The sequence below is a fragment of the Theobroma cacao genome, chromosome 10, assembly GCF_053813885.1.
Source record: "Theobroma cacao isolate CCN51 chromosome 10, ASM5381388v1, whole genome shotgun sequence".
NCBI lineage: Eukaryota > Viridiplantae > Streptophyta > Magnoliopsida > Malvales > Malvaceae > Theobroma > Theobroma cacao.
The window spans coordinates 25622961-25648233 of NC_142648.1; the positions used below are offsets into that span (position 1 = coordinate 25622961).

At 31.2% G+C, this 25273-nt stretch overlaps 1 protein-coding gene across 1 annotated transcript; it reads right to left on the reverse strand.

Annotated features, from left to right (window-relative positions):
* Positions 1-5421: 5421 nt before the first annotated feature.
* On the reverse strand, positions 5422-7529 carry LOC148760494 (ankyrin repeat-containing protein BDA1-like). Its single transcript, XM_088802625.1, has 2 exons — positions 6706-7529; positions 5422-6366 (listed from the first exon to the last, which is right to left on the reverse strand). The coding sequence occupies exons 1-2, from the start codon at positions 7300-7302 to the stop codon at positions 5518-5520; spliced, it is 1446 nt and encodes a 481-aa protein (XP_088658751.1). The 5' UTR covers positions 7303-7529; the 3' UTR covers positions 5422-5517.
* Between the last annotated feature and the right edge of the window lie 17744 nt (positions 7530-25273).

Genomic DNA, 25273 nt, shown 5'->3' on the forward strand with positions numbered 1-25273 from the left:
GAAATCTGGTACTTTATTTTGCAGCCACAGAGGGGATGCATCTCGATAAGTTCAAATAGAAGAAGACTTTAGCTGTCGTTTTATTTCTTTACTTAAGTAGATTGGTGTCTTTAGCTTGTTTGATTTTTCTTTCACTTTATCCATGTGTTGTAATTATTTACTTTTTCCGCGTGCTAGAATTCAGATCTCAGTTCATTGTATTTCTTCCAAAACTATATCGTTTGAGTAGTTGAAAAATGACCGGTGGCATGAAATATCTCACCATTCCCATAGCATCTAGAAGGTTGGAATGCCAGTGGTTGCTTAACCAGCTGGCTCCTTTTGTTTTTTTTCTCTTTCCTCCAGTTGGCTCTCTTTTATCCCTGTTCTTTATATTTCTAGATTGATCAAATCTTCGAAATGGTGATATGGATGCTGATTGCCACAGGAGTCTGAGAATGTTGATGGGCATGATAAGAAGGAAGAGCAAAGATAAGCATTGTGTCTAGTAAGATTGAGGCTAATATCTAGCCGCCCCTAAACAATAACAACTAACGTCATCAACACTGACGTTAATAAACCAAAGTTTATGGGACACGTGGTATCAAATTATAAAAGGAGCAGGGCGTAAAAATGGGCAGACAATTTTCATTCGTCCATACCCAAGCTTCGCTTTTAGTGATCCTTATTTTTTCACGTAATTAAAGGCTTAAACAATGATAATATGTAATAAGATTTTTTTATTTATTTCAAGCCTTTACCAGGAAGCTTCTTAGCAGTATATATCTATAACATAAGTAAAAGGAAGCCCCAAAGGGCTTCCTCCTTTAGTCACGTCGAGGGTTAAAAAAAATATATATAAAAAGGGGAAAAAAATAGCTAGAAAGAGACCCGTGTGCGACGCACGGGTCATAATTTAGTATATATAATTAAAAGGTAAAAGCCTTCTATGTGTAGCTTTTCAATAACCATAGCCATTTCTTTTAAGATTATTGATTTTATGAATTAATAGTAAATTTTGCAAATATTGTTAAATGTTAATGGATATTAATTTACACAAATATTCCTCTATCATCATCCCAGTTACGTACCAAGTGGTTCTCATATTATTTTTCAAATAATTAAGTTCATTTTTTTAATATATTTGTGGAAGTCTGATTAGGAAAGGGTATTTGAAATTTAAACCTCATACTTCATAAAGAAGGTGATGTTTTCATCTATGTCTCCTGGGCCCAAACTGCTGTTTTGGATAGCAAATTAAGTGTTCTTAGCACCAGTTATTAATTACTCCATTGGAAGCAATGCTAGCTTTCAACAGAGGAAGATAATGGAAGGGAACCCATGTGATGGAATTTCGAGATTTGATTAATTCTTCTCCATCAAGGAAACAACCAGAAGAAGCTTAGTTTATTTCAATGGCTAAGATTTAGGAAAATCTTTTGAAATCACTAAGTCTTAACTTCCAAGTCTTATTGTGTGTGCACTTTATCTAATTTTATGTTTGTTTACTTTTATTATTATTATTATTTGATGAATTGGTTTGTTTGTTTGACCCAATATCGGTGGTTCCTTCTACTTAGTGTATATATATATATTATATATATTAAATGTTATTACATGATTATGATTATAATTGTAGTATATATAATTTTAGAGAAACAAAATAATTTATGAATATTTTATTATAATTTTTTTATTATTATAGATATAAGATTTATATATAGTATTTTTATTTTTATAATTACCTTTAACCAATCCTCATTCAAATACTGAATTTGTCAAGTTTTTTTTTCATATCAATAAGTTGAAATATTAGATAGAACCATATAAAATTTCAACATTTGATCTTTTTATTAATTCTCAGTAATTCAATATATTTTGAATAGAATATCTGAATATTTGACTCAACATTAAATACATATATCTTCGGATTTGACTCAACAGTAAGCACATGCATCTTATGCTTAAAAATTCGAATTTGAATTCTTTTTCTCTCAATGAAAAAAGCATGTACTTTGAGTTGTAACTTTTATGCAATTTGCAGCATAATTGTGTGTCTGTGTAACCGAGCAGGAGCAATGACAAAAAGGGATGATAAACAGAAATTATAGAAGGCTTTGGGCTTTGCTGGCAAAAGACTACTTGCACAATAACTAGGAATAAAAGGGATCGAGCCAGTTCTGGGTCGAGCATATTGGGCCCAAATGACTTTACTTGTTGGAACTCATTTTATGGGCCTGTTGGGGCTTACATTCAGATTAAGAAATAATAGTTTTTTTTATTAAATATTTAAATAAGCTTTTTAATTATGTCCAAATAGTCAATGCAGTCTTTATTCTTTTATTACATTCAAATAAATTTTTAAATTTTTAATTTAAATCAAATAAGCTTCCTGTCCAAACTGTTGATTAATTTTTGTTAAGTAATGGTACGTATGATGTTTTTATATTATGTCATCTATTACGTGATAGTTTAATATGACATTTTGATGATGTCATTATCATGTGACAAATGATATGACATTAAAAGTTAATTGATTAAGATTCATGGACTTACCTTTTTGCTCAAATAATGTCTAAAATTGATTAGTTAATTTAAAACAAGAAAAAACCTAAATACTTTTTGCCATAATTTGACAAAAGACAAACATTTTGTATTTAACAAAATAAATCATTTGATTTAGGGCTTAAATTCAAAACTTACTAAATTATCATAAAAACAAAAAATCAAATAAATCTGTCTAATTAATTGCAGCCGTTATATTTCAAAAAACAGAAGAAAAAAATGGCAAAGACAAGTGACTTTCTGGCCTTTGCGGTAAATCCACCAACCAAATCTTGCTTTACAATCTCTTTTTCATTCCCTTGACCCTATTTCTCTTATCCTTTCAGAAATTTCAAGCCCCAGTAACCCAATTCTTTTAAAGCTTACAGCAGAGAGTTATATCATGGAAATAGGCCTAAGATACAGAGTATATGCAGAATTGAGAGAAACAAAGCTGCGTATGAAGAGTGCAAAGCAACAAGAAAGTGAAGAAATTGTATTTAAGCAAACCTCAACAAAGAAACAAGTGAAGTTTAGTTAAAGTTTGGGGAGTTCTAGGAAAGGGTCCTCCATTTTGACTCAATCAGTGCTTGATTTTTCAGCAACTTTGAGGAAGGAGAATAGACAGCCAGTTATGAATGGGATTGAATTGACACCGCCAACATCGAAGAATTGATCAAAAAGGAATGGGGTTCCATTGTCGAATTCATCCAAAGCCATGATCTTTTTCCCCTTGTGTTCCAAATTGGAAGAGAAAGTACCTAAAAATTGGAAAGGGATTGAGAGGAAGGAGACGAAGCTTAATTGCATTCAAAGCCATGATATCTTTTTCTTTGTGTTCCAAATTGATGAATTTGTTTATGGATCAACTCGAAATTTTTAGTCTAAACTTTAACTTAAAATTCAAGAAGTCGAAGGATGAAAAAACTCTAAATTATTTTGAATTCAATTTGTAATTCTCTTTTTTTTTTCTTAAATCCTAAATCAAATGATTTAATTTGTTTAGAAACATGATGTTTCTTTAATAGATTAGGAAGAAGGAAATTAGGTTTTTTTTTTGTTTTAAATTCTTAATTAATTAATCATATATGGACATATGTTTAGGTAAAAAAGTAAGTATATAAATTCAATTTTTAACATTTAATATCACATTATTTGTCAGTAACAATGATATAATCAAAATGTCATATCAAATTATAACATGACAGATGATATGGTATAAAAGTGTCATATGTATCATTGACTAATGAAAATTAATCAACAGTTAGAGAAAGGAGTTTATTTTGTTTAAAATAAAATTTCATAAACTTATTTAAATGTAATAAAAAAAGTAAGAGTTGAATTGATTTTTTTTAATATAATTTAGAAGTTTATTTAGATATTTAATTTTTTTTAGATAAGTAAGAAAAAGAAAATATCTAACCATAAATGAATGATGAAATATTTCATTAATTTGTTGAAATTCATTGAATATAAGAATGAAGACAAGCTACATATTGAGATGGAAAAAAACAAACTATACTTTGAAAACCTCATGATTGGCATCTCTCCTCACAAAACATCCAAGTCACAGCTTTTAATGCTTTGGAATTTTGGTTGGTTTGCTCGTTTTCCCATTGAAATCTTTATTTCACACTCCAAAATATTTCTTTCCTTGTCAAAAAGAAAAAAAAACCAACCACAAGTTGGGGTAAGCCGGCTGTGCCGACTCCATAGCAATTATCATCTCAAAGCTTTGCACCAATTTGGTACATGGCGTGCTTTGCTCTTCACATGCATGCAAAAGTCTGGATGGCCTTTCAGAACTGCCTTCCAAATTACCTAAAATGCTACTGTTTTGATTGCTTTGCCAATCATTCCACCCATCACGTGCTCAATTCCAACCTTAATATAACCAAAGATGCTGCACACACTCATCATAACCAAAGATTTTCTTGATGCTTTCCACCTCGCGCAAAACAAACAAACAAACAAGGACCTTGCTTTTTCTGCATGGATAATTGTACTCTATATATCTCTCTGAAACAATGTTGAAGAGTTTCAGGCAATCAAGCTGATCTCACATGTTTGTCATTTGTGCTTCGGATTACATGTAGCTCGGGAATAAGCCTTTGTGTAATGTTGAAGAATGGGTACAAAAGCATTGTTGATGATAAAGTTGGATAGAAGATCTGCCAATCAGACTGCCAACTGGATAACAAATAATGTCTTTTCTCTTTTTTTTTTTTTAAACAATTATTGAGACTTGTTCTTATGATATTTCATGAAGATATCCAAAAAAGAAAAGAAAAGAAAAGAAAAGATTGTAAGTGTTTTGGACAAGATTGTTACCCAGAAGAAGTCGAGAGAGAAAGCAATTGAGATAATTGTGTGAGGGGGCAGTAGGTATAACATAAGGTTTTACATGCAGTCATGCATGTTTTTGTACATATAGCACACTTAAAGCAAGCAATTAACAAAATTGAGAAATATAATTGGAGGAAAGATTGCTTTACAGTTTTCTCACAAGTTCGCGAATTTATAGAGGGAATCAAATTTTCATAAATGCCAATAGCTAATTTTGGCTAGTAACCTTTGCCAAACCATATTGCATTCAACTTGTTTATGCTCAATCTAACAATGATTTGTAGTTTTGTGGGGTAAACTTTACATTTTAAATGTAGAATTCAGATCATCTGACCAGTGACCACCACCAAGATCATGATATTTGTTTGACATTTGTTCCAAATATTATGATGTAAAGTTTCCAAACAAAGTAATGATGGTCCTTCACAACCACTTCCTGAAATATCCTACCAAAAACACACTCTGAAAAAAACTGGAAATTGTTATTATAGTGACTGTTTCTCCCAGTCAGACTAGTAGATATCAAGTGAAAGTTCAATTTTGCTTCTAAATATTACTGTCTCAATATATATATGATGAACGACAGGGAGGAATATCAGTAATTTTGAGATAATCAAAGCAGGCCAGGTTTTCTTTAATGCAACCACATCATGCCGACAGATTTATTTCTAGACATGTCTCTTCACCGGGGGCAGCAGGGGCTCCACGTCTCTGAACTTCAGCTGATAAAAGTTCTTCGGGGCACAGCTTTGCGTCGTAGAACCGGATCAGTTGCTGAAGTTCCATCTGTTTCTTTTTTTGAAAAGCACAGAATTTCGTACTGCATACCGATGAAATGTTGTAAATAATATAAAATAAGAACCAAACCAACATAGTACATATTACGGGAGCGACACTGGAAGATGGGGTTATGATAAGAATCGACACATAATAGCACACTGCCAACCAGAATAGTAGCCGTTTCAGTGTACTTCCAAAAAAGTCATCTGGTACGAGAAGGAAAATTACGTTCAACGCAAGATAAAGGATTAAACTGTTGCACACTGAGAAAAGAGTGAAGTAGCCTCCACTCATGATGACTGTTCCTGCTTCAACATCGCGTAATGGTCCTCCACCAGTACTGCTATTTGTAACATTGGTTTTGATGGCACCAATATTGTCCTGATGAACACTACCAGGGGGATTGTATATAGTTGGGTAGGTGGCTGCTAGTATCAGCCCAGCGACCACGAGCAAAGCATTAATTAGATCGTCAGAGATTCTCATTCTACAACGTACGATATATATCGCAAATCTTTCTTGAAACCGTGTCTTTGATCTTAAGACAGCAGTAAGCCTCTCAGTACTTTCAATTGATGAAGCTGTTACAACTGAAGTGCTGCGCCTTAGCATTTTAAGAACTTCTCTTCTATCCAATTGGGTTTGACCTTGCAAGATCTGTGAAGCATCTTCACCTTTACTGTTCTTAGCCTTTATTTCAGCTAACAATTGAATGGCCTGTATGAATCGTACACAAGAACCCCGATTCATGTAAGAGAAAATAATTATTATTGCAAGAAGGGAAAAAAAAAGAGAAAGAAAATAGAAAAAAAAGAAAAGATCAAATATATAAAAATGCATTTTCTAATCAGTTTGTTGGTATATAAATATCAACTCCTAGTCTCCTACCATGCTTTCTAGTTTTGCTATTATTGTTCATGCCACAGAGTTAGTTTTTCTTGATTAATTGTGAGCAATTTTGTAAAGTTGCCATATTTTTGTTCCAAGAGGAGGATCAAAGCTAGAATCCTGATTAGTTTCACAAACTAAAAAAAATGCACAAGTATAAGAACATGCCTGAATTTGCATATTGGATACTGCAATATCCAGTGCAGCGTTTCCTTGCTCATCCCTCCAATTCGGAATGAATTTTTTCCAATCTAAGGCATCTTTGTGACAGACTCTCTGCAACCATCCGATAAGAACTTCAAGAGCCTCTAACATGTTTGTTTTAACAGCAATGTGCAAGACAGTCTCACCTCGAACCGTCACATCTTCAATAGACTCCGGGCAAGCTAGAAGAAAGTAAACCATAAGATGGATGTTTCCGTGCTTGGTAGCATAATGCACAGGGGTCAAACCCCCTCTTCCTTTGACACGAACAAGACCAGGATCAGCATGCACAAATAAAGAAACCAACTCGAAATAACCATTTAAGAGGGCAAGGTGCATGGGGCTAAGCCCTGACTTGTTTAACTTTTTAGTAAAGGAAGGCATCAAGTTAATCATCTCCATCGCAAAACGAGTTTGCCCAGAAGAAGCTGCTATGTGTAGAGGAGAATCTACGAACATTTTCTCGTCAATCCGCCTCAAAACATCCTCGTCCTCCCGAATTAGTTCATACAAGGCATCTATATCACCCACCTGAGAGGCTTGAATCAAGCGATCGTTCATTGTAAAGACGCTTGAAAATTCTTGAAATGTTGGAAGTAAAGCAAGGAATATGGATATAAGACTTAGAGAATTGACCAGAATATAGAAATATGGAAGTGAATGGCCTATCACCAATTAGCAAGGCTTGGCTCCGCAGAGGAACCTATTGTGAATTTATAGCCTTAAAACCTTGTTAATTTCTAGGAACCTTACCTCATTTCTTTTACTGCTCTCTTTCTCAGATGAAAGAAACATCGGTGTAGTTTGCTAATGAAAGTGAAGTAAACCTAGTAAAAGTTGAACCAAAGGAACATCGTTGTCAACTTTAGACAAAACATTTATACTCGTCTGCATCCAAACAGAAGGCAATAGACAAAACAATACTCGTTTCTTTAGCTGGTCTTTTTCTCAGACGAAGGAAACATCGATGTAAACTTCTGATGAAAGTGAACTGAAACCCAACACAAGATGAACGCAGGGAACATGGATGTGAACTTCAGATGGAAATAAATATACCATTTTCTACTTAAGCAATAAGCAAAGTTGCTGATTCTTATTCCATCCCCACTCCAAGCTTAATACGCCTCCGATGATCATTATTTTACCACCGTACATAATGGCATAAACAAGATAATATGCGATCAGATTCTTTTATTTTTTTTTAAAGCTTTTTACTTAGAAAAATAACACAAAACAAGAAAAAATGCTTTCTTCTGGAATGGTTTTCCAATAACTATAGCCATTTCATTTAAGAGTATTGTTTCATGCATTGATAGCAAGTATTCGAGTATTTATTTCATTAGTTGATAAATAATCTCCTGCTTAAAGAGTTAAGTTCGAATCTATTTTCCTTTCAATTAAAAAAAATTACCACTTTAATCTTTTTATCTAAAACCCAAAGAAAATATCACTGTTCATGATATAGTTTCAAGAGCGGCTTTTAATTAGACATGGAAATCTAGTAAGTAACATGCAAGTAATTACTATGTTCTAGAAGCACCTTACCATATGTTTTGACCATGTATTTATATTTCTTTCTGGAAAATGACACTTGCATTAATAGAATTATCTGACCTTCTACCAGAAGCATCCCCTATTGTAAGGGATACAGAAATGGGAGTTATTCCAGTCCAATGCTTAATTAACAATTAGGTGCCTAACCCAGCTCACTTTCATCAGAAGTGAGAAAGATACAAGCAAAAGAAACGAGTTTCCTTTTGCTTGTCTCTGAATTTGCTAAAATTTAACGTGGCAGATGATTTGAAGTCATAAATAATTAGAAAAAAACATAAACAAAGTACAAAATCAAAGACTCGTTCCAAATACACAAAAAAAAAATCAAATTAGGATTTCTTATTCCACACTACCACCAAGTGTAGAAATATATTTGATCTATTAACACCCAATTTATTTAAAAAAATCTAAAAAAGTATTAGTTTCTCCGAAAGTATGTTAAATGAGTTCACTTTTGATTATGAAAACAACACCATGTATTTGGAAAACAAAAGGAAATTATGGGAGGAAAGGTAGAAGCAATCTATTTTATCATTTCTTACTTCTTTAAGTTATGCTTGTAAGAGATGCCAAGAATTTGAAAAGCTATTTCACACGTTTGAAACCATTTTTATTTCCTATTGATAAATGCATCTATCATTCATTATATCATGTCAGCATGCCACATCAACACAATATAGTATAGAATGATAAATGACAATTTGATTAATAACAATTTGTGAATCATTACTTGCAAAGACTTATTTGGTTTTAAAATAATAGTACAAATTCTTAATTGAATGCAATAAAAGAATAAAGACTTATTGAATTTTTTTAATAATTTGAAAATTTTTAAAATATTATCACATCTGAGATATTAATTAAGTATTAGACAAAGAAATTGTTTAAATTGAGGAAGATATTAATTACATGTGTCGGTGTAATGTCCTGTAATCCAAGTCACGAGTCAAACACCATAGAATTTATGAGTTGAAAAGAAAAGAATAGTTGACAAATGTGGTGTCATTTTTGTCACGACCTAAACTCAGGGATCCCTAATTGGCATGCACGTGCCTGGTAGGCAAGCCCACTAAATTCAAGGAAGTCTTGAAATTTTTTTAGTTTCAATACTCATATCACAGTATCATAAGCAACATAATTTCATTTCATAATATAAAAGTCATGCTACAATATTCTTAGGCCAGACATTGACCGTTAATCAGGTTTGTACCTTATAACCCTTAAATACATTAACATATGGCACTCAGTGCCTACAATATCCAAAGTACATCATTGTCTTTATATTGAGAGTGCGGAAGCATTCCATGACTCGGACTCAACGAAGTGGACACATTGGGAAAGTACCTATTGGGTGCCAAAATCTAGTCCATACAACGACGACGCTAAGCCACATAAAAATTGGTGGCATCACTTGTTTACACATGGTACACAAAAGGGGTGAGTCATTCTAATAATCAGTGAGATGGGGATGCTAAATATAGCATAATATAACATATTATATATATATTAGTAATGGAGGCATAATTTTTAGATAAAGCCTACATAGCTATTCATCAAACATCTCCAAAGTTGGACGCATGAGGATCATGTTAATATCCTACGTGCAAATCATATTAAATCTTACCTTGCCAGAATCACACCTTAACAGCATACTCATTTTTTAGTGACAAATCAAGACTATGTCTCCAAGTCGAGCTTTATAATTCAAAGCTTACCTTAAGCCATTACTAAGTAACTTCATATTTAATGAGTGTTCTTCCCCTGAACACTATCAAATCACATCGAGTGACTGATCGATGGAATCAAATCATGCATGGTGCCATAACAACTGGTGGAATATCAAATCATCATCAAGAGTAATCTCTCAACGGATGGTATCATCAATGTAATCATCATTCAGAGTAATCTCTCGATGGATGGCATTATAAACATAATCATCACCTAGAATAGCGTCAACGGGTGGCATCATTACATAATCATCATCTAGAATAATCTCCTGACGAATGATATCATCAATGTTATCGTCATCCGAAGTAGTCTCTCAATGGATGGTATCATCAATGTTATCATCATGCAGAGAAATCTCCCAATGGATGGCATCTTAACTCTACAGGCGAGATTACAACCACTGCCCCTGTAGGCATGCACATAATCATAAAGGATAGACGTTACTCAGTTCTTAATATTCACATTAATGTCTGAAATTACTTTTCGGATGGAACATATTCATAAATAGGCCATCAATGCCTCTATCACTCACATTTCTCTTCAATAATCATGGCTTATTAACTGTATATTCAAGAATAATTCCACATCAAAATCATGCATCCACCTAGATGTCTATCAACTCATGCTTCCCAATTACATAGCATTGCAATATCTCAATGCCACCATGTGGCTCACAATATAACATATCACATATATATAATCCATATACTAGCCTAGGCATATTCATCTAGGCATAAACACATCAAGTATCTAAATAACTCATGCTCGTCAATGCCATCGCATAAACTGTAACACCTTTGATTTTTCATTGTTATATGTGTATGATGGTTAAGTAGATAGATAGACTACTTTAAACCTTAAGAGGTTAATATGTAATGAGCTTCTGTATCAATGAAAATGAGAATATGCCTTGTCCATAGAAGATAATTGTGTATAAATGAGTAAGTGAAAGTTTAAATGATATTGTGCATATGTTTAGCACATAAATGATGATGTTGTTGTGTATATGCTTGGCACCCAAATGGTATAGTGCACTGCTGGGCATTTAAATGAGCATGATGTGTATGTAAATTATGTTATGTTTAATTGATATGCTATATGAAATAAGGCAAAGATGAGAATTTGAGTTATGTGATAAGTTTATGCGTTTATATTAGATGAACTTTGATGAATTCTGATAGGTAATTTTAGTTGGAAAGAAAATGGGAGATTGAAAACTGAGTTAGGAATGCTCTAAGTGTTGGAAATGTGCATTTTGGACAAAAAGTATCGATACATTGGCTCCATGTATCGATATATTCAAAGTGAACCTGTGGAAATGAATCAATACATTGCCAAAGTATTGATACATGCATGCGGATTGGCAAAAAAAATATAGGACATTGGGCAATCGACCTTTCAAAAATAAAAGAGAAACTAAGAGCTCTCTCATCCTCTTTTAAAACCTCGTCCCTTTTGGTGATTTGGACCTTGGAGAAGGTGTTTTTGAGGCTAAGAAACCAATCTAAAGGTAAATTAGAAGCTTTTCACCGATTGGTTTTCAAATTAAATGGTTCAATAATTAAAAATGTTATATTTTAGCTTTGTTAGCTGTTGAATTGAGAATGGTTGGAGATTGAAGTTTAAAGTGAGCCAAAATAATGTCTATGGTAAAGATTTAACTCTATGTTGAAGAATTTAAGAGATTGGGCATTATATGCTAATTAGCTATAGGTTTAGCTATTTGAAAGCTAGAAATTTAGTTGAAAGCTAAGACTTAGCTATGAAATTGAGATTATGATGTAAATGCTAATGATTATGCATTATTAAATGCTAGATAACCATTGGAAGTAAGAATTCTGCCCATTTGCAAATATTGAATTATTGAGCTGAAATTAAGGCCTTGTTGAACTGAATTGCTCAAGTGTTTATAAAGGAACACTCAAAGTGTCAAGGTGAGTGGGGCATTTCTATGCATAGGAGCATAATGACTATGATGCATGTATGCTTTTATAATGAAAATGCATGATGCATGTTATGTATAATTTGTAAGTATGTCTAGAGGTAGAATTCCTAGACTAGAAAATGTTAATACGAATATGAACCAATATTATGGGCGTTATGATGTTATGATGAATATGTATGTGATAAATAAGTCTAAAAGTATTATGTCTGGACTAGTGAATGTTATGAGAATCGTATGATATGCCTAGAAGGACTAGGCTAAATGCAGAAATGTGGACCATGATGAGGATAAAATGTAAGTTGATGATTATGTGATCATGACTAATAATGATGATGATCTATTTGTGGATTGTTCCAGACAATGTTATGATGTGAAATAAACATGTTCCGTTCGAAGATGATTCCAAACGATGTATATTATAAGGTCGAGTATGTCCATATCCCAGTGACTATGTGTGTTGCCTACAAGGATGGTTGTAAACAGGGATGGTAGTTTTGTCTTGCCTACCATTCTCGCCTATTATGTAATGATGTATGATAATTGCAAAGATGGTAATAAGTAGGGATGGTGGTTTCGTCTCTCCTACGATTCCCTTTTGTTGTGCAATGATGTACAATGCTTACAAGGATGGTGGTAAATAGGGATGTTGGTTTCGTCCCGCTTGTGATTATTGTCTATAGTGCTATAATGCCATTCGTCAAGATTACTGTAGATGATGATTATAGACTCTGTCATTGTTTCAGCAATGGGGCGTGCCAAGACTCTATCATTTGCTTTGGCAATGAGGTGTGACATGACTCCATCATTTGCTACAACAATGGGGCATGACATGATGATGTATGTTGTCATTTGGTTGGCCACCGCACATGACTATGTTATGTCCAGGGAAGACCACTCTATGATATGCTATGATGTTATGAATATGTAGTGGCATGCCATAGGATATCAAATGTACATTATGATATGTTGTGCTATATGATGATTAATGCAAAGGCTTGAGGTAAGAGCCATAAGTATGTGATAAACGTAATATAATGAAATGCAAGCTTATGGAGTCTAAGGACTTTTGCATTGATGTGGATGCCTTAGGGGTAAGTATGATTAAAATGCATGTAGATGGCCATATGGTGGGCCAATTTATATGCTAGATAAGGCCAATAGATGGCACTCATGATGAGATATGGTAAGCATGATAGAAATATATCACTTGCCTTTTTATGTATAATGTCTATATGTAACAGCTTAGTATAGCAGCCAAGATTATGATGATGGTTTATGACAAGTGATGACCGACCTATCTAGTTACAAGTACGTTGATGCTTACTGTTGTATATGTATGTTTGGAAGTGATGTGTAGTAACTATCCTTACACAGTTACAATTGATTTACACTCCCGTTCACTGAGTACTAGTGTGATTAACCCCGTTTGATTGTATTATTCAAATAAATAAACACTAAGGGTCGAGTGGCTTAACATTGTTGACGTTAAACATGCAATTTTGACAATTGGTATGTCATTCGCTAGTAACGTATCTCTGTTGGGTCATATATTGAGCCTTACAATTCCGCAATGTATAAAATGATTATGTCTTAAAAGAGATTATGACGGGACTGCTCTACCCTATGTAAATGTAATGAGATGTTTAGTGGATTGATGATACAGCCATTATATGGCTATATAAATTTATGTTTAAGTCCTGTAGATTAAATGAGCCATGACAGCTAAATGTTTTAATGTTTAAGGATGATTTAATGATATGATGTTAGCCAAGAGGCCTTATGTAAACAAATTATGTTGAATAAGACTTATAATGTAAAGGCTTCCTTAAGTCTTATAGGCTTACCTGCCAAGCTCATGTGTGCCGATCACAAACCCCCGGGTTTGGGTCATAACTTATACGCACTCTTTAACGTGCATAATTAACATATTAGCCTAGGCATGCTCATCTAAGCTTATCATAGCAATACATTGTACCATGGCAACACATAACATTATGCGTAATGCATCCACATGCATTTAATCATAAAGCCCCACTTACCTCGACAATCAAGCACTCTTATAGCTTAATTCAATGCCTGCTACTCGCCGATGCCTTAACTCTAACTTAGTCAATTTCTACCGTTTAGCAAATGGGAAAAATTGTCACTCCCATTATAGTCTAGTCTTCAACAATGCAAGATCATCAACATTTGTACCAAAATTCTCTATTTCTAGACAAATTCCTAGCTTTCAGAGCATTCCTAGCTTTTCAAAATATCACTTTTTACACTGACAAATTCAAATCTTCATAATTCTCTCACAAAGGGCTTATATCTTACCTTAGTTGCTGATTTGGCTCATTTCCATCCTATATCTCTAGCAACTATCCAATCTCAACTTCCACCAAATTTGAAACCTAGGATTTTTAATTATTGAACCATTTAAATTGAAAACCAATCGGTGTAAATCTTCAATCTTACCTCTAGATTGGTTTTCTAGGCTCAAAATGCCTTCCTTTAAGCTTTAAATCCGTGAAGGGGATGAGGGTTTTGAGAGTAAGCGAACATGTTTTGTTTTTGGTTTATTTTGCAAATAGGCGAATCTTAGCCTTTTGCTCTTCATATATCGATAGATTCTTCGAGTCTATTGATAGATAACACCTTATACACTCTCATTTCATTCTCATAATGCACTCTATAGATACTTTTCGAGTAGCTATCAATAGATTGTGCCCCATTCTCTTTATCACCATTCCTGGGTGTTCATCTATCAATTGTCTTCGTGTACCTATCGATAGTTCATGTCCCTTGTACTTTCAAGTCATTCCTAAGCAGCTATCTATTAATAGTTTCCATGCATCTATCGATAGATTGTGTTACCCTTCCTTCCTTTAACTCCTGGGTGAAAATCTATCAATTGTTTTTGGGCCTTTATCGATAGATGTTCTTCGGCTCTTGCATTTCCTTGCTTCTAACTTCACTCTATCAATGGGCCATGAACATTTATCGATAGTTTTCACTTAAACTTCAATTCTTTACATGTTTAATCTTCTAAATTCATCTTTCTAAGTACTCAATGCATTTTCCTCTCAATATTCATCTTAGTACACCATTTTGTACTTGTCATCAAGACATATTCTCATTATATCGCTTCAAATTCTCATTTATGCTCTGTGCCATATAGTGCATCAATCATACTTAGCACAACTTGCTAACATATCATACTCATCTAAGTGCCAAACAATGCACTATATTATTTATGTGCCATATGTATGCACAATATCAGTTTGGGGCATTTATATATCCATACATTTCACAATCATTTTTCTATGGACATAGGCATCCTCGCAAACTCATAAATATATACAACAGGGTTCAAATTAACCCATCAATTAGCTTAACTTCGGTACATAGCTCACATAAAAATCAAGGGTGTTACAATTTTCATTGAGAACAACTTTGTTTCTCTCTAAAGCTTTTCTGTTCTTTTCTTTTCTTTTCTTTTCCTAGTTACAATTTTCATTGAGAACAACAAGTCCTTCCCAAAGTCACGAGTCTCACAAGAAAATGTAGTATTTAAGAGTGAAAAATGTGGTGTCATTTTCATTGTTCATCTTCCCCTCCACTCCAAAACGTATTTTTCATTTTTCAATGACCAATAAAAATTGGTTAAATGTGAGGTTTTAACAACAATAAATTTTATTTAAATACCAATAATTAGTTGCATCCAAAAAGGAAATACCAATAATAAGAGTTGTCATATTGTGTTATAGGAACAAATTAAATTTTTTATCTCATGTGTAGTTTAATTTTTTTTTAGCATCCATTTTTAAGATTTTGGGATGGAGTGTTCATTTTGAATATTAAATGGGCTCTAAATGAATTAATGTGAAATCTTAAAAGATAAGGGTAATTTATTTTAAAAATATTAGATTTTTAACCATAATATTTCATTAACTATGAATATGGATAATGCTAAGAAAAGTCAATTGTCTGATTACTCACAAATGATATCAATAATACATATAATAATTTTATAATTATTTACTTTTTACACATAGTTGTATAATTGGATATTTTAACATTTTTTTCTATGAAAAGATTTGTATTTAATTTCTTTTGTTTTTTTGGTAAGATTGGAAACAATATTTGTTTTAATAATGACATCAATTCCACAATCAAAATTAAATTATCCTGTTGTTAATATGTTTGTACATATCAAGCCATATTTTATTAATTTTATGTGAACAAAATCATACTCTATTGTTTTATCATTAATTAGAAGAAAAAATTCTTTTCCGTTGGTAAAAGTTACTGCATTTTAATATGTTATCTTCTAGGATATATCAAAAATTAATTTTACTATCAACAAGTTGATTTAATTGAAAAAAATTATTTGTTTCAATGTAGGTGATCTTGTATTCAAAGTTTGATACTTCAATTTAACTATTACCAACTATAGTCCACTCAGTAAAAATTAAATTGTTCATCTCGATTAATTGATTTTTAATTTAAGTTTTATTAGTGATTTATCTTAATGCCATGTAATGAAAAAAGTAATTTCCAGCACCCTACCTAAAAGTTGAAACAACTTATTCGCTCCAAAATTTTCACATGGAAAGATATTGTGTTGACCTGAAACAGTGCTCATAGATTCTAATAAAATGTAATACATTGTAATACATTATGGACATGTCTCATTGTACGACAAGTTATACAAACTTTTATCTCTTCTATATTTTTAGATAACCTAATAAAATATAATAGCTATTGTATTTTCTTTTTTAACCATTCAAATATTTATTGTAATAATAAAAATAAATCTTATTTTTTTTTATCAAAAATTGTGTGTGAAATGGTGGAAAGGTAACTCTCAAAAGTAGAAGTAAAAAAATAGAGAAATTGGGGAATCTTTTACGATGAACCCACACGGCTTTGAAGTTAGAACGTAGGGTAGAATTTATGTATCGATTTGGTTCCCACAAAGCCCCTTTTCTTGGTGATTTCTACATTAGAAAAGTTGAAACAAGGAAAGTGTATATCCAATTTAGTCCGAAGCTTGGCTTATTAGTCGTAAGAGAAACGTATAAAATGGGGCCATCATTTTGGACTCTTGGCCCTACAAAGCTAATAATTGCGATAACCAAAGCCAGTTCATACTTCACAATTATTGTACTTTACTTGCTGCTTTAACAGGGGTAAATGGATTGTAGATAAGCATTCATGTCTTCGTGTCTGCCAGGGAGGAATTTTTTTTTCTTAGTCAAAATAATACAATTTTAGTAATATTACTGATATCTCAATATAATTAAGATATATAAATAATTAGAAAAAACATAAATGCAGTACAAAATCAACGACACATTCAAAGTAAAAAAAAAAATTCAAATCAGCGCTTATTTTTTTTTTTGAAAAGCAAATTTATTAACACAAGATAGTCTAAATGGTATAACAAGTTTTCAACCATAGAGATAAAAGACTTGTAGTAGCATAGCAAATCAAATTAGGGACACTACCATCAAGTGTAGAAATAGATTTGATCTATTAACACCAAATTTAATTAAAAAATCTGCAAAAAAAGTAGTTTCTTGAAGAGTGTCAAAGGAGTTCATTTTTGATTATGAAAACCACACCATCTGTTTGGAAAACAGATGGAAATTATGGGAGGAAAGGTAGAAGCAATCTATTTCATCATTTCTTACTTCTTTAAGTTATGTTTGTAAGATATGCCAAGAATTTGAAAAGCTATATCACACGTTTGAAACCATTTTTATTCCCTATTGATAAATGCATCTTTCTTTTGGGTAATTGATAATTGCATCTTTCATGCTATAAATTAAATCCAATATATTTGAACTGCATGTTTGACCAAGTTATGAACTAGTTACTTCATTCATTAGGTATTGAGTGACAGTTTCCAAGTAGCTTCTTTTGTTTCTCCTCATTTTCCAAGTCTGCTAAAGAATGGTCTTCTCTCTCCCTCTCTTAAAGCAATTAGAAGCAAAAACCTCATTTCCTGGAATTGACTTTTTGTAACATTCTTAACATATTAAGATGATAAAAGTTAGGTATGAAACCTACTCATAAATTTATTTTTATATTGCATTACATTTTATTTTTAATCAAATAAATATTTATAATTAATAATTAATTAATTATTATTAATTAAAATATTATTTATTATTTTATATTCACGTAATATTGACATAAAATGTAAAAATATCATATGATTGTATCATAATATCATATCAACATATTATGTTAATATTCATTATATCATATCAGTATCTTACATCAATATAGTGTAGTGTAATATAAAATAATAAATAATATTTTAATTAATAATAATTTATTAATTATTAATTATTTAAATTTATTTGATTTTAAAATAAATATAAAAGATTTATTTAAATTCTTTTGAATAATTTAAATTTTTTTTAAGTATTATTTTGTTTAAGATATTAATTAAATATAAGATAAAGAAATTATTTGGGAGTGTCGGCGGTTTGTCCTGTAACCAAAGTCATGAGTCAAACAGTACAAAATTTATGTCTGTTTCTGTCTTAAGCTTTTCTGTTCTTTTCTTTTCTTTTCTTTCGCAATTTCCTCGCCTTTGTTGTGTCGGTGGGATGTCCTTTCAAAAGTCACGAGTCTCACAACATTTTATAGTCTTTTCACTTGATCATCTTCTTCTCCACTCCACCATGTAATTTTCAATGACTACTTAATCATGGTTAAATTTTAGCTATCAACAACAATGAATTTTATTTAAATACCAATAATTAGTTGTAACCAGAAAAGAAATATCAATAATAAGAGTGGTGGTATTGTGTTATTGAAAATGTATTGTTGTTATAAACAAATTCAATTTTTTTATCTCATGTGTAGTTTAATTATTTTTATAGTATTTGTGTTTAAGATTTTGGGATGAAATGTTTATTTTGAATATTAATGAACTTGAGATAAATTATTGTAAAATCTAAAAATGCGAGCAATTTATCTAAAAAAATTAAAATTTTAACTATAACATTTCATTAGCCATGAATATAGATAACATTAAAAAAATTTAATTTTCTAATTCCTCACAAATAGTATCAATAATACATATAATAATTTTATAATTATTTATATTTTACACACAATTGGATAATTGGACATTTTAACATTTTTTTTATGAAAAGTTTTGTAATTAATTTCTTTTTTTTCTGGTAAGATTGGAAACAATATTTTTTTTAATAATGACATCAATTCCACAATCCAAATTTAATTATCCTATTGTTAATATGTTTGTACGTATCAAGTCACATTTTATTAATTTTATGCTAACAGAATCATACTCTATTGTTTTATCATTAATTAGAAGAAATAGAATTTTCTTCCGTTGGTAAAAGTTCCAGCATTCTAATATGTTATCCTCTAGGGAACGTCAAAAAGTTGATTAGAATAAAAATTTTATTTTAAACCCATCATCATAATCATTTCCTAATAGCAAAAAGCTACCTTTTGCCAAGAGATCCGAAATTCTATATTTTTATTATTGGAATTTTAGATAGGTGGATCCAATTTATCATTTATTTTTAAATAGATATTTTATTACTGTATTTTTAATTTGATTTAAATATAATTAAATGTTATTGATAAAAGAATATTTTATAAAATATTTTTTTATTATTTTAAATAAAATTAGAAAGTATAGTGATAAAATTACTTGCATTCAAAGATGAGTGATAAATTTAATCCACCATCTTAAATATAATGGTAAATTTGAACCTTATCCCTTTTGATAAAATGGCTACTTGTCTTTAATACATATCACTTGTATTCAAAGTTTGATACATGAATTTAATTTTACCAACAACATTAACAAGTTGATTTAGTTGAAAAAGAATTAAATCAATAACTCTTCATTTGTGCACGGTGTCACGAACTATATTCTTTTACTTAAGCATATGATAGTTCATGCCATATTTGAGTGGATGTTTTTACGCAAATTAACTAATAATTCACTTAAATCTGAATAAATATCAATAATAACTACAAATTAAATTAAAGCAATGAATATTGAAATTATAAAATATAATAAATGTCATATATGTAATTATTGGAGTCATAAAAAATATTTTATTAATATCAAAATAAATACAAAAAAACTAAAACATATTATTATTGAGTTATAAGGACAATCCTAAATAACACGCTACAAATATACTTTGACTAACGAAATAATCCAATAATCCACCGATTGCTTGAGGAAAACTCAAATAAAGCATAGTCGACAAAATGTGTTGTCATTTTCACCTACATAAGTTTGAGAAGAACTCTTATTCTCCCTAAAGCTTTTCTGTTCTTTTCTTTTCTTTTGGAGTTTCCTTGTCTTTGTTTCGCCAGTGGGATGTCCTTTCAAACGTCACGAGTCTCGCAAGAAAATGTTTATTTAATGACGTTATAATATTAAAAAAATAATTTTATTTTTTATTAATTTTAAAAATTATTATTATATAATTTTTTTATAAAAAAAATTAAAGGCACCAAATCTATGCTCCCCTTTACTGGGGAGAACCACATTTGGTGCTCCCAAGGTAGGGGAGCACCAGATTGCTGCTCCCAAGGGTGCTACCCAGCTCTTGGGGAGCACCAGTCAGGCGGTGGTTGGCTGGCTGGTAAATGGGAGTGTCGTCAGCTGGCCACATTGCTTGAGAGAAAAAAAAGATAAATAAATACATTTTAATCATTTCATTATTTTTGTTAATGGCGGTAACAATTTTTGGGATAAAATATTTATTTTTAAAATTAATAAAATGGGATGAAAAATTAAGAGATAAACGTATTTTATCTTAAATTTTATTTATATGCCAATAATTAGTTGTATCCAGAAAGAAAATACCAATAACAAGAGTGGCTATATTGTGTTATTGAAACAAATTAACTTTTTTATCTCATGTGTAGTTTAATTTTTTTAGTATTTATTTTGAATATTTAATAGGTTTTAGATGAATTAATGTGAAATCTTAAAAGGTGGAGGTAATTTATCTAAAAAAATTAGATTTTTAAGCATAACATTTCATTAACTATGAATATGGATAATGTTAAGGAAATTCAATTGTCTGATTACTCACAAATAGTATCAATAATACATAAAATAATTTTATAATTATTTATTTTTTACACATAGTTGGATAATTGGACATTTTAACCTTTTTTTCTATGAAAGGATTTGTATTTAATTTCTTTTTTTTTGGTAAGATTGGAGACAATATTTGTTTTGATAATGACATCAATTTGACAATCAAAATTTAATTATCCTATTGTTCATATGCTGTTAATATGCTAGTAACTTAGTATGAAATTATTGTTCTCACTAAGTAATAACATGAGTTATATGCTTTACAGTTGTCATTTCGGTAAATCCTTTGCATCATAATCTCATGAAATTAATTACCAACCATAATATCATTGCAAAATTAGCATTGTAACTCAATCCATCTCTTGATTTTTTTTTGTGGCTTACTAAGCCTTAAACCAAATGTAATACATTGTAATACATTATGGATATGCGTAGGTAATACACTTATAGGTTAACACTTTTATCTCTTCCATATTTTTCGACAACTTAATAAAATGTAATAATTATTTTATTTTCAATTCTAACAATTCGAATATTTATTGTACTAAAAAAAATAAATCTTATTTTTTTATCAGAAATTGAGTGTGAAATGGTGTAGAGGTAACTATGAAAGACTTGAAGTAAAAATCAGAGAAATTGGGGAATCTTTTAAGATGGACCCACACGGCTTTGAAGTTAGAAGGCAGGGTCGAATTCATGTATGCATTTGATTCCCACAAAGCCCCTTTTCTTGGTGATTTCTACATTGAAAAGATGAAACAAGGAAAGTGTATATCCAATTTCGTCCGAAGCTTCGTTTATTAGAGTAAGAGAAACGTATCAAATGGAGCCATCATCTTTAGAGTAAGAGACTCTTTGTCTGGTAGCCCTCCCTAGTCCCCAGTCCCCAGTCCTACACAATTAATAATTACCATGACCAGAACCGTATCAAATGGAGCCATCATCTTTAGAGTAAGAGACTCTTTGTCTGGTAGCCCTCCCTAGTCCCCAGTCGCCAGTCCTACACAATTAATAATTACCCCAACCAGAACCGTATCAAATGGAGCCATCATCTTTAGAGTAAGAGACTCTTTGTCTGGTAGCCCTCCCTAGTACCCAGTCGCCAGTCCTACACAATTAATAATTACCCCGACCAGAACCGTATCAAATGGAGCCATCATCTTTAGAGTAAGAGACTCTTTGTCAGGTAGCCCTCCCTAGTCCCCAGTCCCTAGTCCCCAGTCCTACACAATTGATAATTGCCACGACCAGAACTGGAAACCAGCTCCTACTTTACAATTATACTACTTCACCTTATCAAAAGTTGATAAACACATGCTGCTTTAACAAAGAGGACGCTACGAGATGGCTTAAATGGATTGTAAGACAAATCTTTCATTTTAGTTCCTAATCTATCAATTATTTTATCTAAATTTCCAATCAAGTCTTCATCAACCAATGCTCCAGCAACTAAAAGTTATGGTTTCTCTCCATTTTTAGAAATAAACTATTACTCCAAAACTTTAAACTTTTTTATACTTATTTATCTTGACTTGCCTTTTTACCATACACTTTCGAGAACAAGAGATTTTTTTTAAAATAATTATTGTTTATACATTTAGTATGATTTATATAAATCAAAATATCTACTAAGTCTCTGTATTAATGTATTTTGTTAAATTTAATTTTTACATGTAAAATCAAATAATTTAATTTTTTAATTTAAAAGATTATTTCAATTCAGTTTCTCTTGTTAACGACATCTAATGAAAAGATTTATATTTAATTTTTTTTTGGTAAGATTGGAGACAATATTTGTTTCAATAATGACATCAATTCGACAAACAAAATTTAATTATCCTGTTGCTAATATGATAGTAACTTAATATGAAATTACTGTTCACACCAAGCAAAAATATGAGTTATATGCTTTGCAATTATCATTCTCGTAAATTCTCTATATTATAATCTCATAAAATTGTTTACTGATTATAGTATCATTGCAGAATTAGCACTGTAACTCGATGCATCTCTTGATTTTTTTTTTTTTTTGTGGCTTACTTTGCCTTAAACTAAATGAATGAGGAGTAATACATTTGTAAATTAACGCTTTCATCTCTTCTATATTTTTAAACAACCTCATAAAATGTAATAACTATTTTATTTTCTATTTTATTCATTCAAATATTTATTGTATTAATAAAAATAAATTTTATTTTTTATCAGAAATTAAGCGTGAAATGGTGTAAAGGTAACTGTGAAAGACTTGAAGTAGAAGGAAAAAACAGAGAAATTGGGGATGGACCGGACCCACACGGCTTTGAAGTTAGAAGGCAGGGTAGAATTCATTGATTCCCACAAAGCCCCTTTTCTTGGTGATTTCTACATTGAAAAAATGAAACAAGGAAAGTGTATATCCAATTTTGTCCGAAGCTTCGTTTATTAGAGTAAGAGAAACGTATCAAATACAGCCACAACTTTGGACTCTATGGCAGGTCGCCCTCCCCAGAACCCACTCTTTCGCAGCTCCTCCTACTTTACAATTATTCTAATTCACTTTATCAAAAGTTGATTAAGGGATTGTAAGACTAAGCTTTCATTTTAGTTCCTAATCTATCAATTATTTTATCTAAATTTCCAAGTAAATCTTTATCAACCAATGCTCCACCAACTAAACGTTATGGTTTATCTCCATATTTAGGTATATACTATTACTCCTAAACTTTAAAGTTTCTTATACTTATAGTAATCATGAATTGCATTTTTATCAAAATTTTTTTGAGAATTAGAGGAGTTTTTTCCAAAAAATAATTGTTGTGGTTTGTAAGATGAAGATTGCTATTGTATTTCAATTTCATGTTACTATTCATGGATTGTATAGATCTGTGTTTGTAAGTGGCAGGCTTTACAATGGGTTGCTCCAAACTTTATTGAAAATTTTATTAAGTTATGTGAGGACTTAATCATTCATGGTGTTTTAAAAGAGACACAGTTAGCATTGCGTGATGCTGTACACTATGAGCTTTATGAATTGTGAGGAATGATTTTAGTATTTTAATGGAAAAAGATGAGATGGAGATGAAATATTTTTTATAATTAAAATGAGGTCTATGTTCAGAATCAAGGCTATTGTAGAAAACAAAGTTATCAATGAGTTTAGGGTGATGGTCAAATCCATGAATTTTTATTACTTTTATAAAAATGTAAAATTCTGAATAAGATTTTTTTAGATTTCTCTTAAGAAAAATGAGTTTAAATTTTAAGCTTTGCAGGTAGTGGAGAGATTTTAAGAGATTCATCCGGTTTTGTGGTATGTATCTTCTTTGAACCTTTAGCGATGCATGATTTGAATTATACTGATTTGATCATGGCAATTGAAATTGCTTATCATGTTTTTAGTCTATCTTTTTGGATGGGTAAGAAGTTTCTTATTTTTGAGACTGATTCCAAAGTGGCTTTACTTTAAGTGCGTAACTTGAATCCAAGACCGTGAGATAAATAGAGAATATATTAACAAGATTGATAAGTTAACATTTGTGCATACTCTCAAAGAATTGATAAGTTAACATTTGTACATACTCTCAAAGAAGTTAACATCTTTGTAGATTCTTTTGTCAAATTCTTAAGCCCTATACATAATGTGCAAGTAACCAATAAATATCCTATATTCACCCCTAAGAACAACACCTTACAAAAAAATTGAGGGGAAAAAGGTACACAAGGATCATATACAAGAGGAAACAATTAAATTGATAAAAACAATTAAAATGTGAAACTCAAATCCTAATTTATAAGAATATAAACTAATTAGTTGATTTTATTACCTTCATATGATTTATTTATATAATATAATTTGATAGTGCATTTTGTTTGCTATGGCTCCCAAGTAGCCCAAACTACAAGCAAGAAATAAGTCCAAAGATTAATAATGAAAGGTCATAAGCCAACCTAATTATCTTCTTAAAAAAAAATCAAAGGAAAAGTCAATGCAAGCACCTTATTAGTCAACTAGATACGTTCTCATGATTTCAACTAGGTTACTAGTAAACACAAGAAGATGGACTCAGTTTTGAAGTTGGGATTTGTACATGTTTTGGTCAGAAGTAGCTATAGTGATCGGACACAACCCGATAGAGAATAAATATGACACAGTCGGAATTAGATACTTTTCATGTACGCAGAATGTCCAACTATCGTCTTTGCACATGGGATGTCCAGCTATC